Below are 17164 nucleotides of genomic sequence, written 5' to 3'. Positions count from 1 at the left end.
TCCCTGCAGTCATATGTCGATTGTGATCGTGTGCCACGTGGACTCCGGGTCATAAAGACTCTTTCTCATTTCCAGGAGGATCCCACGTTTACTGTGCAGTGGGAAAACATTCAGTTAGAGTGTTCTAGAAAATTACTGCATTTAGTATTAGATAAAAACAAGGATAATTATGCTGCATTGGTTGCTGAATTAGATACGTTGAAGCATGACACCCAAGCACGGATGTCAGCGGATGATTGGAACACCTTTAGTCAGAGGCTGGATAAACGCTTTGTGACCGTACAGACGGAAATAAAACATAGAAAAAGGGAAAAGTTCCTGAGGGACAAGAAGGATTATGAAAAGAAACAGATTTTTTGTTGGACAAAAGATGGGCCACATAATTATAGGCAGAGAGCGCACATAAAAAAACGAGGTAGTGCTGGCTCTAACAGGGGGTACTGGACCACGGACTCGGAATCCAGTGGATCTGAGGACGTGATCTCGGGCCCCTGTAGTATTAATCCCCATGGTGCTGCACCCACCACCCCTTTAGGAAACGGATCCGACGGGGGGGCAGGAAAAGGCACACGGGGCAGAGGTCGCAAGAGGAAGTCTGTAACTTGGAGGAATTAAGTTTCCAATCTACTTCTTGTCCCTCTACCGATGCGATCATCAATCTAACATCCCATACTCTTACTCCAGATATGGTCTCTGTATTAATTAAAGGTTTTAAATATTGCATTCCGGAAAAGTTCGATTTTGCTGAGTTCAAGATTGATCTTTTTAAGGCTATTAGAAAGATCCATCTGCACAAACATTTCCAAATGACGCCTAATACAGCTCATCCAGCGCCTGCTGGACATGTTCCGTGCAGTATAGCTGATTCTCGGACCGGTCTGATAGGGGCTTTTGATTCTGGGATCCTTCAAGACGCTGAGTTGTTGCTCAGCTTGAATGAGCCAAATGTTTCAACTGATATTGTGGGTTCCAGCAATAGTCCAGATTTGGAAAGGTTTACTAAGGGGATAAAATCGGATTTTTGTCCCCCTACTGTACCTGGAAATTTGATTGATTTATATCAGGAAGCTGTCTTGAAGGATGTCGAGTCATTGGTGTACGCCAGGCCGATCCAGAATCTAAGTCAAAAAGAACAGGCTGCGATATGTATCATGCAGGGTTGGGAGGACACGGTGTTCCGCGAGGCTGACAAGGGGGGCAACGTTGTCCTCCTTCCTAAACATGATTACATCCAGGAATGCAATAGACAATTAATGGACAGATCTACCTATTGTCCTCTTTCTGCAAATCCTATTCAAGATTTTAAGAAATCTTTGGTGCGGTTGCTGGACAAATACGTGGGGCTGGGTTTTCTGTCTCGCTCACAGGCTGATAAACTAATTCCTCCTTTTCCTACAAAGCCCCACTGGTATTATTATTATTATTATTATTTATTTATAGAGCACCATTAATTCCATGGTGCTGTACATGAGAAGGGGGTTACATACAAAATACGTATACAAGTTACAGTAGACAGACTAGTACAGAGGGAAGAGGGCCCTACCCTTGCATACCAAAGATACATAAGAGCAGGGATAATCCACCTGGTCGCCCAATAGTGGCCGGCATCGGCTCTTTAACAGAGCCTTTGTCGCACTATTTGGACTGGCTGTTAAGACCAATTATGAGTCATATCCCCTCTTATGTCAAGGATAGCAGTGATTTTTTAACACTGCTAAAGGGTATGACATGGCAGGAAGGCTTTGCTTTAACCTCGATTGATGTGGAGAGTCTGTATACCCGCATTCCTCAGAATTTGGGTATACAGACTGTTAGGGATTTGGTGGCGCAGACTGGAAAAGATGCGTTGTTTTGCAGTTTCATTGAGGAAGCCCTTGATTTCGTTTTATCTAAAAACGCTTTCATGTTTTTGGACAGTTGGTACTTGCAGTGCAGGGGTACCGCTATGGGTACCCCTGTCTCTTGTGCCATGGCCAATATTTTTTTGGGCTCTTTTGAAAGCAAATATGTTTTTTCTGACACCAACCCTTTTTTGAAATATATTCGCCATTTTTTGAGGTATGTGGACGACATATTCATAGTGTGGGCTGGCACTGAGGTCCTTTTTGCAGATTTCGTGTCCTATCTCAACACCTGTAACACCATGAATATGTCCTTTACTTCCTCATATGGTGGCGATACTCTCAATTTTTTAGATATTGAGGTTTCCATCAAGGAGGGCGATATTTGTACAAGGTTGTTCAGAAAGCCGACGGCATCAAACTCCCTTCTTCATTATCAAAGTGCCCACCCCCTCCACATTAAGACGGGTTTGCCCTACAGTCAATTCCTGAGAGTGCGTAGAGCAAACAGTTCAGAGGAATCTTTTTTTCAACAATCTCAAGAGTTGAAGATTAGATTGCATCAAAGAGGTTACCCAAAAAAACTGATTGATTCAGCCTGTGAGAGAGCTAGATCAGACCGCGCCACGTCTGTCCGTAAAAACCGCACCAGAAAATGTGTTGACAATCTGGGTAGGTTTGTCTTTAATTTTAAATTTGGACCTCTGGAGCATGCCATTAGAACTGCTCTTTGCAGAAATTGGCACATTTTGAAGAGTGATCCGGCTTTATCTGACAGGACAATGTCCAATCCTTTGGTATCGTTCAGACGATGCGGCAACTTGCGGGACAGACTTGTGAGGAACAGACTTACCAATTCGACAACCTTGCTAGACAAATGCTGCCCACCAGGGAATTACCGGTGCGGTCAGTGTCGTTTTTGCAGCCAGCATTTAAAAGGTCGCTCCGTACAAGTCGGCCCGCACTTGCACACTGTACATCAATTCATCTCATGCAAAACCAAGTTTGTGGTCTATGTGGTGCTCTGCCCTTGTGGCAGGTTCTACATAGGCAAGACTATAAGATGCTTATATGTGCGATTCAGGGAACATTACAGTTCAATAACATCAGGGAAAGGTTCTCCCAGATTAATTTCCCATATCCAGGATTGTCATGATGGTGACCCCGACGTTTTGCGTTTTGCCGGCCTTAAAAAGGTCTCCCTCCCTTTGAAGGGGGGCGACCTGCACAAATTGCTGCTACAAGAGGAGGCTAGGTTAATTATTAATTATGGGGCACAGGGCCCCCAAGGGTTAAACGATCGTGTGGATCTATCTGTGTTCCTATGATAGTTCTGCCTGTCTATCACCCATTGCTTCATTTTATTCAAGTGTGTTCTTTTACATGTTTAAAATTTGTTGTAAATTCATGCATGGAAATGGATACATGTATTTTATATGCATACACAAATCTCCTATTTGTTTTTATGTGGTCTGGGGCAATCTGTGAGCACTCCTTTAAAAGGGGTGTAGCCGTAGCTCCACATGTGGACCTGTGGAAGCCCAATTTGGGCGAAACAGCTGTCGTCCATTCTTGAGGAGCCAGCTCACAGTGTGTCTCCAGCCCTCCACTCTGCACGTGTTTGAATAAAGAAATCCTTCACAGCGGATTGAGTGCGGTCTCTTTCTACTCTCACGCTTCAACAAAGATCCGGAGCGCCCGCACCAGATCCAGGATATGCAACGCTCTTTCAAAGCGATGAACAGGAGCCGGACAAAAGGAAGGCAGGGAAAATGCCCCGGTTAAGGTGGAAGCAGCAACCACCTTAGGGAGAAAGTCCGGAGTCGGACGGAGACCACCTTGTCTTGATGAAAAACCAAAAAAGGGGGTGACTCAGAAGAGAGTGCAGCCAAAACAGAGACTCTCTTGAGGGAAATTATGGCCACTAGAAAGACCACTTTCTGTGAAAAACGAAACAAAGAAACCTCCCTGAGAGGCTCAAAGGGGGGTTTCCGGAAACCGTGAGGACCGGATTAAGGTCCCAGGGCTCCATAGGCCGCCGGTAAGGCGGAATAATGTGAGATGCGCCCTTGAAGGAGCGCACCTGAGCCAGCCGGATGATACGCCGCTGGCACACACTGACAGAGCCAAGAGCTGTCCCTTAAAGAGGGATAGTCCTAAGCTGTAGACCGGACTGTAGAAGGGACAGGAGGGTCGGCAAGGCCAAAAGGCCAAGGACACTTCGGAGCTCGAGTCATAGTGGAGATGACTTCAGGAGGGATACCAGAAGTCGTCAAGATCCAGGACTCAAGAGCCACGCCGTCAATCTGAGAATCCAGAATTCTGGCGGAAAAAAACGGACCCTTTGAGAGAAGGTCTGGACAGTCCGGAAGATGCCATGGCAACACTACGGACAGATGGAGCAGGTCAGGGTACTAAGCTTGCCTGGGCCAGTCTGGAGTATGAGAATGACCCGACGGCCCTCCTTACTGATCTTGCGCAGGATTCTGGGCAAGAGCTAGAGGGTGAAACACGTAAGACAGACGAAGCTGGGACCAAACATGCACCAGTGCGTCTGCCGCAAAAACCTGAGGATCGTGGACCGCGGATGGACAGCTGAGATAATCTGCCTCGCAGTTTTCACGTCTGGGATGTGGGCTGCGGATATGGTGGACTAGGAGTCCTTCGTCCACTGAAGAATGCGTTGAGCCTCCAACATTACCAGGCGGCTGAGTGTGCCGCCCTGGAGGTTGATGTAGGTAAACGCTGTCACGTCGTCTGACTGGACTCGAATGTGCCCAGCCGCCAACAGATGGTGAAAGGCTTAGAGAGCTAGAAACACAGCTCTGATTTCCAGCACATTGATCCAGAGGGCTGATTCGGACAGAGTCCAAGCGCCCTGCGCTCCGTGGTGGAGAAACACTGCTCCCCAGTCGGATGGACTAGTATCCTGGTGAGGATCACCCGGGACGGGGCCAGGAAGGAGCGTCCCTGAGACAGAGTGGCCGAAGCCACCACTGAAACGAGCCCCTGGTCTGTGGCGAAGCCACCACCCCGTGGAAGGAGGAAGTTCGCTTGTTCCAACAGCGGAAAATATCCAGCCTCCGAGGAGGAGAAACTGGGCAAGGGAATCGCTTCCATTGACGCCACCATATGATCCAGTACCTGTATTCGGTGCCTGATGGAACGACGTCGACCGCCAGCAGAGGGACTACTGTTTGACTAAGGGCAGCTTTACAAGTGCCGACAGAGTCTCGAATTGCGTCCCTGGGTACGTGAACTTCTGGTTCGAAGTCAGAGTGGTCTTGGACAGAATGACAAGCCACCCGAATTGGTTAGCGTGGCGAGAGTGAGCGAGGCACTCTGCTAAGAGTCTGCACCGACAAGAAGGCCGTTCAGGGCAAAAGATCACTGCCAACCTCTAGGGGTGCAGGACCCTAATCACAGCTGCCCCAACCTTGAGAGTACTCGAGGGGCCGTGGCTAACTCCAAGGGAAGAGCCACGAATTGGACCACTCCGATTGCAAAACGTAGCCAACGCTGGTGAGAAGCTGCGATTGGCACATGCAGATAGACATCTCTGATGTCGATGGATGCTAGGGAATGTCCTTGGGTTATCAATTGATCCGGTGAAAACACCCGGAACAAGACCGAGACTCCATGTGAAAACGCCGCACCTGAACATGCTTGAAAGCTTGAGATCCAGGTCGGAAGTACCTGCCCTCTACGGGGACTAGGAATAGATTTAAGCAGAAACTCAGAACCGTTCCCAATTGGGAACCGGTACAATTACTCCATTGGCCTGCAAGAATGCCACGGCCTGTGAGAAGGCGGCGGCCTTGGAACAGGGGGGAGTTGACAGAAAAAAATCTGTTTGGCGGGTGGATAGAAATCTATCCTGTAGCCATGGAGAAGTAATCCCGCCCCCACTGATCGGAGACGTGTTAAAATCATACGTCGCCAAAGTGGAAGAGCCTGCCACCGACCAAGGACGTTGCTGGCGTGGCCAGATAGCCCGGAGGAAGCTGACTTAGTGGCAGCATCTCCTGCGGTTTCTGACGACGCGGCTTCGAGCGCCATTTGGACTTTACGATCCTTGGCCGAACTAGTGGACGAGGCCGAGGGCTTAGAAAACGCTCAGATGGAGGAACGCAAGAACGAAAACCTCCGCTGATTCCTGCCCTGGACAGGTTTCCTGATTTGGGATTGTGGCATGGAAGAACTTTTCCCGCCAAAAGCTTCCTTAACAATTTCATCCAGTTGTTTTCGAAAGACTGGTCCCAACAAAAGGGAGCCCAGCAAGGAACTTCTATAGAAGCATCTGCCTTCCACTTCCGAAGCCACAGGAGCCTGCGGATAGCGAGGAAAGTAGCCGAGGCCACCGCGGTGCGGTGAGAGTCTCCAGCATGGCAGACATGGCATAGGATGAAAAGGCTGAATCTGGAAGTTCAGGCAACCATTTCGGGCATAGAGTCCCTGTGAGGGAACGCATCTCCTCTAGAGAAGCAGAGGAGGCTACGAAAGTCCGCACTGCTATAAAGCTGAGGAGAACGAAGCTCCTGCCGCCCCTAAACAGATTTGGCCAGAAGGACAACCTGGTGGACAGCAAAACTATAAATGAGGAGCCATCAGCCACTGATATAACGGCCCGGGCTGAGCCACCCTTGGTGAATGAGCCCACTCCTTAACCACCACTGGTGGAAAGGGAAACAGTCATCAGAACCACGCTTCATGGGAAGCGTCTGTCAGAGCAGACTCTGGGCTTGGTCACAGAGGCCTGAAAAACTGGAGTGGTTAAGGAACACACTCCTTGTTCTCTTAGGCAAGGTAACTCCGGCGGATTAAGGTCCAGTACAAAAGTAATGTACAGTGGGATCCCTATAGAGGTGCCGTCAGCCACTGATACAACTATCCGAGCTGAAAGTCTAGACACCGGAGGGACCACCCTTGGCGAATTAGCTCACTCCTTGACCACCACTGGTGGGAGGGAGAAACAGTCATCAGAACTCCGCTTTGGGGTCTGACAGGACAGGCTGTGGGCCTGGACACAGTGGGCTGAAAATTAGAGTGGTAAGGAACACACTCCTTGTTCTGTTTAAGGTATACTGATGCCTTTCTGCCAGCGGGGAGTGCTCCCCTGATACAGGCGGATGGAGGTCCAGTACAAGTATAATGGACGCAATCCCATCATTAGCATCTGCGTCACCTTCGGACAGATCAATGGTACATAAAGTAGCGTCCGAGCCCCTGTAGGGACATCCTCCTCGTCCAGTGAGTCAGCTCGTGAATCAGAGCTGCGGGACGGGGAAGGACAGGGGACCCTGCGTCTCCATTTTAGGAGGACGGGGTCTGAGACCAGAAGGAGAGTCCTCCGTGAGCTTTGCTGAGCGAGTAGCAGCAGAAACACCCTGAGAAGGGGGCTAATGCATGCTCCGCAGAGTCCGGGACGGTCATCCCCTGGAAAGAGCGGATTCTGCCCAAACCGGGGGTTCAGCCACCGAAGCCGGAGCAGCTGGAGGGACCACTGATGAGCCTCCAGGCTGACTCTGCTCTCCTGTGTTTATGTGCTCGGTACAGGCCGTACGAGTCCTCATACAGTGCAAATTAAAAACAGCCCTGCAGCCTTGCTCTGATGTGAGACATGCTGTAGAGGTGGGGGCTCTGACCAGAGTGGCCCCCAGCAGAGTATCTAACAGATAAAATAAGCAGCTGCACAAACCGGAGGTTGTGGCTGCTAGGCCGTTTAATAGACATTTTTGTGCCCCCAGTCCCTCAGCCCAGGCCCCCACTTGTCACAATGTGGAATCTCTGTGCCTATGCAGGCACAGAGAACGCTGAGAAAATGGCGACCGGAGCGAGGAGAGGGGACGGGGCCTACTCTGAGAGCGGCAAATGAGGTAGACAGGGGAGGGAATCCTTCCTCAGTGAGGAGTGTCCCTTCCCTGTGCTGCACAGCCGCTGGGCGGAGCCATCCTGTCTCTCTGCGTGACTGACAAGCAGAGGCAGTGGAAACTGAAACTAGGCCTCAGGCGAAGCCGGGGCCTAGATTTAAACATGCGGCCGGCGTGCAGGCACCATCGGCGCGGTTCTCCAGTGAAAACTGGAGAACCGGCCGGAAATGTTAACACAAACATAAAACACACTCTCCCCACAAAATAAAGTATAAAGGACCCCTGGAAAGACCACTTTCTGTGGTAATAACGTCTCATGTACTTAGCTTGTGAGACGCAGGTGCCAGGTCCCTGGGGGATGAGCGCTCCGTCCGACAGGATCCTGAACAGGGCTGTGGATGGAGACCGGTCTCCTGCAAAGCAGTGAGAACCGTGTTGGCTCCCACTTCAAACCAGAGCCTCTCAGAGGGTGTTGAAGGAGCGCGGCATGTGAAGGCTCCAGCCTTGGAAAATCAACCTTAACAGCACCGCCGACACAGTGGGGTGAGAAGGGACATGCCGGGAGTCCAGACTGGACCCGCTTTTCTTCCAAATCTTTGATCCAAAGAAAAAAATCAAAAATCAGAGAATGCATGTGTGTGTGACCTCCTGAAACACAAAGCATTGAACTGGCTAGGACTGGCTAGCAGGGGGTGTATATGCTAGGAGGGAGGAGCTACACGTTTGAGTGTAGTACTTTGTGTGTCCTCCGGAGGCAGAAGCTATACACCCATGGTTTGGGTCTCCCATAGGAACGATAAAGAAAAAGGGTTGTAGAGCGCTGAACACATTCTTATGAAGAGGATAGAAGCACAATACTGGCCAATCAAGCTCGCATCCTGGCGGGTGCCGGCCAATCAAGCTCGCATCCTGGCGGGTGCCGGCCAATCAAGCTCGCATCCTGGCGGGTGCCGGCCAATCAAGCTCGCATCCTGGCGGGTGCCGGCCAATCAAGCTCGCATCCTGGCGGGTGCCGGCCAATCAAGCTCGCATCCTGGCGGGTGCCGGCCAATCTTGCTCACGTCCTGGCACGTATGTGCAGACACTCGCGATCAGTGCCGCTCACCTTTTGATATGAAAGTGAGCAGCACAGGAAAACCCCTTTAAATCCGGCTACCAGTGATGATGACTCGACAGCTGCAACTAAAATACATTCAGTACCTCAATAAACTCCAAGATTTGCTCCGCACTGTGATGTCCCTCGTATTCATGGATATTGGACTGATTGAATACTACGGTGGTCGGGTATGCTCTTATGTTATGCTGTAACAGAACAATAACAATGTATTAACATTTCTTTAATGTGCACATGAATAGATAATGATAATATTAACCTTTCAAACAAATGGGAGAGTAAGACACGTCTATATTGTATGATATACTGTAGAGTCCAGTCACTTACCATATTGCAGAGACTTTCATGAATCGTGCAGTCCAGAGTGCCAAATCGCACATGTCCGAATACTCGCTTGGAAGCTTTCCTCAATTCTGGCAGCAAGGCTCTACATGGAGGGCACCACTACACATCAAAGAAAGAAAAAGCTATAGACTCACAAGTATACTGACATTACACTTTCACCCTTACAGCAGATTTCACCCTTTAAGAGTGGTTTATCATTTCAACTTAACAGCCCAATTATGGCAACACATTGACTTCTATGGAGAAATAGTGTAATGAAGCAGGGGAGAAGCAAAGTCCTGCACCACCGCAGATTACCTGCAATATCGCTTGTGGTACCGCCTGTGCCTGTGCTTGAGTGGAGAGCTTGGAGGGTCCGACAATCCAAGAGCGGGGTGCTGGTCATGAAGCAAGGTCCATGGAAGAAGCGTGAAGGTAGAGAGAGACCGCACTCAATCCGCTGTGAAGGATATCTTTATTCAAAACGGTGCAGGGTGGAAGGCTGGAGACACACTGTGAGCTGGCTCCACAAGAATGGACGACAGCTGTTTCGCCCCAAATTGGGCTTCCACAGGTCCACGGACCTGTGGAAGCCCAATTTGGGGCGAAACAGCTGTCGTCCATTCTTGTGGAGCCAGCTCACAGTGTGTCTCCAGCCTTCCACCCTGCACCGTTTTGAATAAAGATATCCTTCACAGCGGATTGAGTGCGGTCTCTCTCTACCTTCACGCTTCTTCTATGGAGAAATAACCCGTGTGAATAAGTCCAGAAAAAGAGCAAGTCCTTAAAACGGCCCAGACTTTTCCACACTGTAAGAAATAAACCCCCCCTTCTACTCACAGGAGCAAAAAAGTCCACCAGCCACGGTTCCTGCTCGTTCCCAGGGAAATTCTTCGGTCCCAGTGTAACAACGTGAGCGTTCACACTGTCTTTTGCAAAAGTCACCAATTCATAAACATTTGTTTTTCCTTTATAACATAAGAAAAAAAAATATTTATTACTTTAGTGGAAATTACAAGATTAAGAACTTCAAACTTTCTATAAAGAATTTTAACCCCTTAACAACCCATGACGTGCTATAGATGTCATAGGTCATCTCTCTGCCTTTGATGGGGTGGATTGCACGCGGAGCCCATATCTTTCCCTGCACATGAGGGCTGATTTAATCAGCCATCGAGTGCCTCTAAAGGCCCAGTCACACACAACGACTTACCAGCGATCCCGAAAACGATGCGACCTGATAGGGATCGCAGGTAAGTCGCTGGGAGGTTGCTGGTGAGATGTCACACAGTCAGATCTTACCAGCGATGCAGGAACGATACAGGTCACAGTGGCAACCTGTATAACGATCTCAGTGTCAAATACGGCGATGTGTACTGCCCAGCAGGACATCGCCTTTGAAGAAAATGGCCTGGACCATTCTGCAACGACTAGAGATCTCACAGCAGGGGCCTGATTGCTGGTAGGTGTCACACATAACAAGATCGCTAACGGGACCGCTACTGCGTCACAGAAACCGTGACTCAGCAGCGATCTCGCTAGCGATCTCATTATGTGTGACGGTACCTTAACAGCCGATGGATCGGAGATAACCCAGAGGCTGTTAACCAGTTAAAGGGAACCTTTCAGGTCAAAAAAGCATTCTGACCTACAAGCAGGAGCCTGTGTGAGCTATTAACCCCTTCCTACTCATCCCTGTGTTGTTATATTGTGTAATATGAAAGTAATAAAATAACGTTTTATTACTTTCATATGTCCTATGTAAATTACAGGGCCTCTAGTCCCATGGGCGTCTCATCGCCCTGTGGGCATCTACATTCTTTCTGTGGTATCACGCAACCGTGGACGGGATACCATGGATTTACATCAGCCACGTGACCGTCGCTACTTCAGAATCTCGCGCGCCTCATCCGGGTGCTTGCTTCTCGGCTTTTGACGTGCACTGAGCATGCTCAGAAGACTCCTGCGGTTCCGGACATGCACAGTGCGCGTCAGAAGTCGAGAAGCAAGCGCCAGGATGAGGCGGCGGTGAGAATAATAAGTGCGCACAAGCGAGATTCTGAAGCTGCAGAAGTGACGTCGCTGATGTAAATCCATGGGATCACACCCACAGGGGCATGATACCATGGAAGGCATGTAGACGCCCACAGGGCGATGAGACGCCCATGGGGCTAGACCCTCTGCTATTTACATAGGGAATATGAAAGTAATAAAACATATTTTATTACTTTCATATTACACAATATAACAACACAGGGATGGGTAGGAAGGGGTTAGCAGCTCACACAGGCTCCTGCTTGTAGGTCAGAACGCTTTTTTGACCTAACAGATTCCCTTTAAATCCTGCTGTCAACCTCGGGGGGAGCGTGTCATCCATCGATGGCCCAATCAAGTGCGAGCAAACTATATTATATACACATTTATATATATATATATATATATATATATATATATATATATATATATATATATATATAATAGAAGGATTTTTGTGTACTCACCGTAAAATCTCTTTCTCTGAGTCTTCATTGGGGGACACAGGACCATGGGTGTATGCTGCTGTGACTAGGAGGCTGACACTAAGTGAGCATAAAAAGAGTTAGCTCCTCCCTGGCAGTGTACACCCCGAGTCGGAGGCGGTACTATGCCAGTTTTGTGCAAAAGCAGTTGTAGGAGAGACCTGAACAACCATAACTAAACAAAGTAATACACGAGAAAAATGTGTGGTGAAAAACACACCGTGCCTTATGGCACGTATATATATAATAGCCGGATGGAAACAAAGGTGACCCGCAAACAACATCGGGAAACATCCGGTAAATGAAGACCTCACAATCCAAACAGGGTGGGTGCTGTGTCCCCCAATGAAGACTCAGAGAAAGAGATTTTACGGTGAGTACACAAAAATCCTTCTTTCTCTATCGCTTTCAGTGGGGGACACAGGACCATGGGACGTCCAAAAGCAGTCCCTTGGTGGGTACATAAGCCGTCCTACAGATCCAAAACAAAGCACAAATTCCGTAGCAACGCTCTGTACACATGTTTACTACCTTTTTAGAGGTGTGCGACGGCCGTCTGCAACACCTTTCTCCCAAGGCAGGCATCTGCTGATGCCTGGGTGTGGACCTTGTAAAACCTGGTGAAGGTATGAAGACTGGACCACGTTGCGGCTTTGCAGACTTGCTCGGCTGAAGCCTGGTGTCTGATTGCCCAAGACGCCCCAAGTGCACGGGTGGAATGGGCTCTTACTCCTCTCGGAGGGGACTTGTCCCTGATTCGGTAGTGCTCCGAAATGGCTGACCTGATCCATCTGGCAATGGTAGCCTTGGATGCCGGCATGCCCTTCTTGGGACCAGAAGACAGGACGAACAGGTTGTCTGATTTGCGGAAAGGCGCAGTTCTTGAACCGTAAATCCTGAGCGCTCGTACTAAGTCCAGAGTGTGTAGTGACCTTTCCAAGGAGCGAGTGGGTGCCGGACAAAAAGATGGAAGCACGATATCCTCATTCAGGTGAAAAGGAGACACCTTCGGCAAGAACTCCGGAGACGGACGCAGGACAACCTTGTCCTGGTGAAAAACAAGAAAAAAGAGAATTTTGTTTACTTACCGTAAATTCTTTTTCTTATAGTTCCGACATGGGAGACCCAAACCATGGGTGTATAGCTTCTGCCTCCGGAGGACACACAAAGTACTACACTAAAAGTGTAGCTCCTCCCTCCGAGCATATACACTCCCCGGATGACAAATCCAACCAGTTTAGTGCAAAAGCTGAAGGAGGACATCCACCCATAAGTAGAGATAGAGTAAAACCCGGAATAACCGGAACCTCTGTCTACAACAACAGCCGATGAAAACACACGGAACAAGAAAGCTGCCAACAGGCAACAGGGAGGGTGCTGGGTCTCCCATGTCGGAACTATAAGAAAAAGAATTTACGGTAAGTAAACAAAATTCTCTTTTTCTTCATCGTTCCTTATGGGAGACCCAAACCATGGGACGTCTCAAAGCAGTCCATGGGTGGGAAATAAACAGAAAACTGAGAAGTAGGCAAAACCTAACTTCACAAATGGGCGACAGCCGCCTGAAGGATGCGTCTGCCCAAGCTCGCATCTGCCGAAGCATGAGCATGCACTTGGTAGTGCTTCGAAAAGGTGTGCAGACTAGACCAAGTGGCAGCCTGACAGACCTGCTGAGCCGTAGCCTGGTGCCTGAAAGCCCAAGAGGCACCGACAGCTCTGGTCGAGTGCGCCTTGATCCCCGGCGGGGGAGGCACCTGAGAACATTGGTAGGCATCGGATATGGCCGACCTAATCCAATGAGCTAGGGTCGGCTTAGCAGCCGAGAGACCCTTGCGCTGACCAGTGGTCAGGACAAAAAGAGAGGTGCACCGCCTAAAAAAAGCGGTGCGTGACACATAGATCCGGAGCGCCCGCACCAGATCTAAAGTATGCAACGCTTTTTCAAAGCGATGCACAGGAGCCGGACAAAAGGAAGGCAATGAAATGTCCTGGTTAAGGTGGAAAGGAGACACCACCTTAGGGAGAAAGTCCGGAGTCGGACGGAGAACCACCTTGTCTTGGTGAAAAAACCAAAAAGGGTGACTCCGAAGAGAGCACAGTCAAATCAGAGACTCTCCTGAGAGAAATTATGGCCACCAGAAAAACACTTTTCTGTGAAAGACGAAACAACGAAAAACCTCCCTAAGAGGCTCAAAGGGGGGTTTCTGTAAGGCCGTGAGAACCAGATTAAGGTCTCAGGGATGCAGAGGCCGCCGGTAAGGCGGAATGATGTGAGATGCGCCCTGCATGAAGGTGCGCATCTGGGCCAGCCGGGCGATACGCCGCTGGAGCAACGCTGACAGAGCCGAGACCTGTCCCTTGAGGGAATTGAGGGATAGTCCTAGCTGCAGACCGGACTGTAGAAAGGACAGGATGGTCGGCAAGTAAAAAACGGCCAAGGGGCATGGCCGGAAGAACGACACCAGGACAGGAAAAATCTCCAAGTCCTGTGGTAAATCCTGGCCGAGGAAGACTTCCGAGCCGGAGTCATGTTGAAGATGACCTCGGAAGGAATGCCTGAAGCCGTAAGGATTCAGGGTTCAAGAGCCACGCCGTCAATCTGAGAGCCGCAGAATTCTGGCGGAAAAACGGACCCTGTGAGAGAAGGTCTGGCCGGTCCGGGAGATGCCAAGGCACCTCTACGGACAGACGGAGCAGGTCTGGGAACCAAGCTCGCCTGGGCCAGTCTGGGGCGAAGAGTACGACCCGACGGCCCTCCACTCTGATCTTGCGCAGGACTCTGGGCAAGAGAGCTAGGGGGAAACACGTAGGCCAGACGGACCTGAGATCAATCTTGAACCAGCGCGTACGCCGCCAAGGCCTGAGGATCGTGGGAGCGAGCCACGTAAACCGGGACCTTGTTATTGTGCCGGGATGCCATTAGATCCACTTCCGGAGTGCCCCATTTGCGGCAGATTGACCGGAACACTGCCGGATGCAGGGCCCACTCGCCGCTGTCCACGGTTTGACGGCTGAGAGAATCTGCCTCCCAGTTTTCAACGCCTGGGATGTGGACTGCGGATATGGTGGACTTGGAGTCCTCCGTCCACTGAAGGATACGTTGAACTTCCCATATTGCTAGGCGGCTGCGAATCCCGCCTTGGAGATTGATGTAGGCAACTGCTGTCGCGTTGTCTGACTGGACTCGAATGTGCTTGCCCACCGACAGGTGGTGAAAAACACTACGAGAGCTAGGAGTACAGCCCTGATTTCCAGCACATTGATCGAGAGGGCTGATTCGGACAGAGTCCAAGTGCCCTGTGCTCGGTGGAGAAAACACTGCTCCCCGGCCGGATAGACTGGCATCCGTGGTGAGAATCACCCAGGACGGGGCCAGAAAAGAGCGTCCCTGGGACAGAGAGAGGGGCCGAAGCCACCACTGAAGAGAGCTCCTGGTCTGTGACGACAGAGCCACCAGCCTGTGCAAGGAAGAGGTCCGCTTGTCCCAACAGCGGAGAATGTCCAGCTGCAGGGGACGCAGATGGAACTGGCAAAGGGAACCGCTTCCAATGACGCCACCATCTGACCCAGCACCTGATGGAATGACGGCGGAGCCTCAGCAGAGAGCGAACCGCCAGATGAAGGGACTGCTGTTTGACTAAGGGCAGCTTCACAAGTGCCAGCAGAGTCTCGAATTGCATCCCTAGGGACGCAAGGTCCTGGGTCGGAGTCAGAGTGGACTTGTAAGCGTGACGAGAGTGAGCGAGACACTCCGCAGCGAGTGAGCGAGACACTCCGCTGACAGTCTGCACTGGATGAAGCCTTGCTAGAAGGTCGTCCAGGAAAAAAGAGAATTTTGTTTACTTACCGTAAATTCTTTTTCTTGTAGTTCCGACATGGGAGACCCAAACCATGGGTGTATAGCTAGCGCCTCCGGAGGACACACAAAGTACTACACTCAAACGTGTAGCTCCTCCCTCCGGGCTATATACACTCCCTGGATGACAATCTACCCAGTTCAGTGCAAAAGCTGAAGGAGGACATCCACCCATAAGTAGAGATAGAGTAAAACTCGGCAAAACCAGAACTCTGTCTACTAACAACAGCCGGTGAAACACACGGAACAAAAAACTGCCAACAGGCAACAGGGAGGGTGCTGGGTCTCCCATGTCGGAACTACAAGAAAAAGAATTTACGGTAAGTAAACAAAATTCTCTTTTTCTTTATCGTTCCTTCCATGGGAGACCCAAACCATGGGACGTTCCAAAGCAGTCCATGGGTGGGAAATAAACCAAACTGAGAAGTAGGCAAAACCTAACTTCACAAATGGGCGACAGCCGCCTGAAGGATGCGTCTGCCCAAGCTCGCATCTGCCGAAGCATGAGCATGCACTTGGTAGTGCTTAGAAAAAGTGTGCAGACTGGACCAAGTGGCAGCCTGACACACCTGCTGAGCCGTAGCCTGGTGCCTGAAAGCCCAGGAGGCACCGACAGCTCTGGTCGAGTGCGCCTTAATCCCCGGCGGGGGAGGCACCTGAGAACACTGGTACGCATCGGCGATAGCCGGCCTAACCCAACGAGCCAGGGTCGGTTTAGAAGCCGAGAGGCCCTTGCGCTGACCCGTGGTTAGCACAAAAAGTGAGGTGCACCGCCGAAAAACGGCGGTGCGAGACACATAGATTCGGAGCGCCCGCACCAAATCCAAGGTGTGCAATGCCTTCTCAAAGCGATGCACAGGGGCCGGACAAAGAGAGGGCAATGAAATGTCCTGGTTAAGGTGGAAGGAAGACACCACCTTAGGGAGAAAATCCGGAGTCGGACGAAGAACCACCTTGTCTTGGTGAAACACGAAAAAGGGGGATTCCGAAGAAAGCGCAGCCAAATCAGAAACTCTCCTGAGAGAAGTTATGGCTACTAGAAAGACAACTTTCTGTGAAAGTCTAGACAAAGGAACCTCCCTGAGAGGCTCAAAAGGGGGTTTCTGTAAGGCCGTGAGGACCAGATTAAGGTCCCAGGGATCCAAGGGCCGCCGGTAAGGAGGGATGATGTGAGATGCGCCCTGCATGAAGGTGCGCACCTGAGCCAGTCGGGCGATACGCCGCTGGAACAATACCGACAAAGCCGACACCTGTCCCTTGAGGGAATTGAGGGACAGACCTAACTGTAGACCTGACTGTAGAAAAGACAGGATGGTCGGCAAGGAGAACGGCCAAGGAGCATGGCCGGAAGAGCGACACCAGGACAGGAAAATTCTCCAAGTCCTGTGGTAAATCTTGGCCGAAGAAGACTTCCGAGCCTGAGTCATGGTGGAGATGACCTCAGAGGGAATGCCTGAAGCCGTCAGGATCCAGGACTCAAGAGCCACGCCGTCAATCTGAGAGCCGCAGAATTCTGGCGGAAGAACGGACCTTGAGAGAGAAGGTCTGGGCGGTCCGGGAGATGCCACGGCACCTCTACGGACAGGCGGAGCAGGTCTGGGTACCAAGCTCGCCTGGGCCAGTCCGGAGCAATGAGTATG

The 17164-nt window shown here is 50.5% G+C and overlaps 1 protein-coding gene across 1 annotated transcript in view; it reads right to left on the bottom strand.

Moving 5' to 3' along the window:
• DNAJC10 (DnaJ heat shock protein family (Hsp40) member C10) overlaps window positions 1-17164 on the bottom strand; it is a 136067-nt gene that overhangs the window by 26200 nt on the left and 92703 nt on the right. The window contains exons 14-16 of the mRNA XM_075317416.1: window positions 9990-10117; window positions 9153-9269; window positions 8912-9013 (exon numbers count right to left, since the gene is read on the bottom strand). Coding sequence (XP_075173531.1) covers window positions 8912-9013; window positions 9153-9269; window positions 9990-10117 — 347 coding nt within the window. The remainder of the gene's footprint in view (window positions 1-8911; window positions 9014-9152; window positions 9270-9989; window positions 10118-17164) is intronic.

This window comes from Anomaloglossus baeobatrachus, chromosome 7 (assembly GCF_048569485.1).
Source record: "Anomaloglossus baeobatrachus isolate aAnoBae1 chromosome 7, aAnoBae1.hap1, whole genome shotgun sequence".
Taxonomy (NCBI): Eukaryota; Metazoa; Chordata; class Amphibia; order Anura; family Aromobatidae; genus Anomaloglossus; species Anomaloglossus baeobatrachus.
The sequence above is the reverse complement of the archived record's forward strand: the minus strand, read 5'-3'. Positions and strand labels throughout refer to the sequence as shown.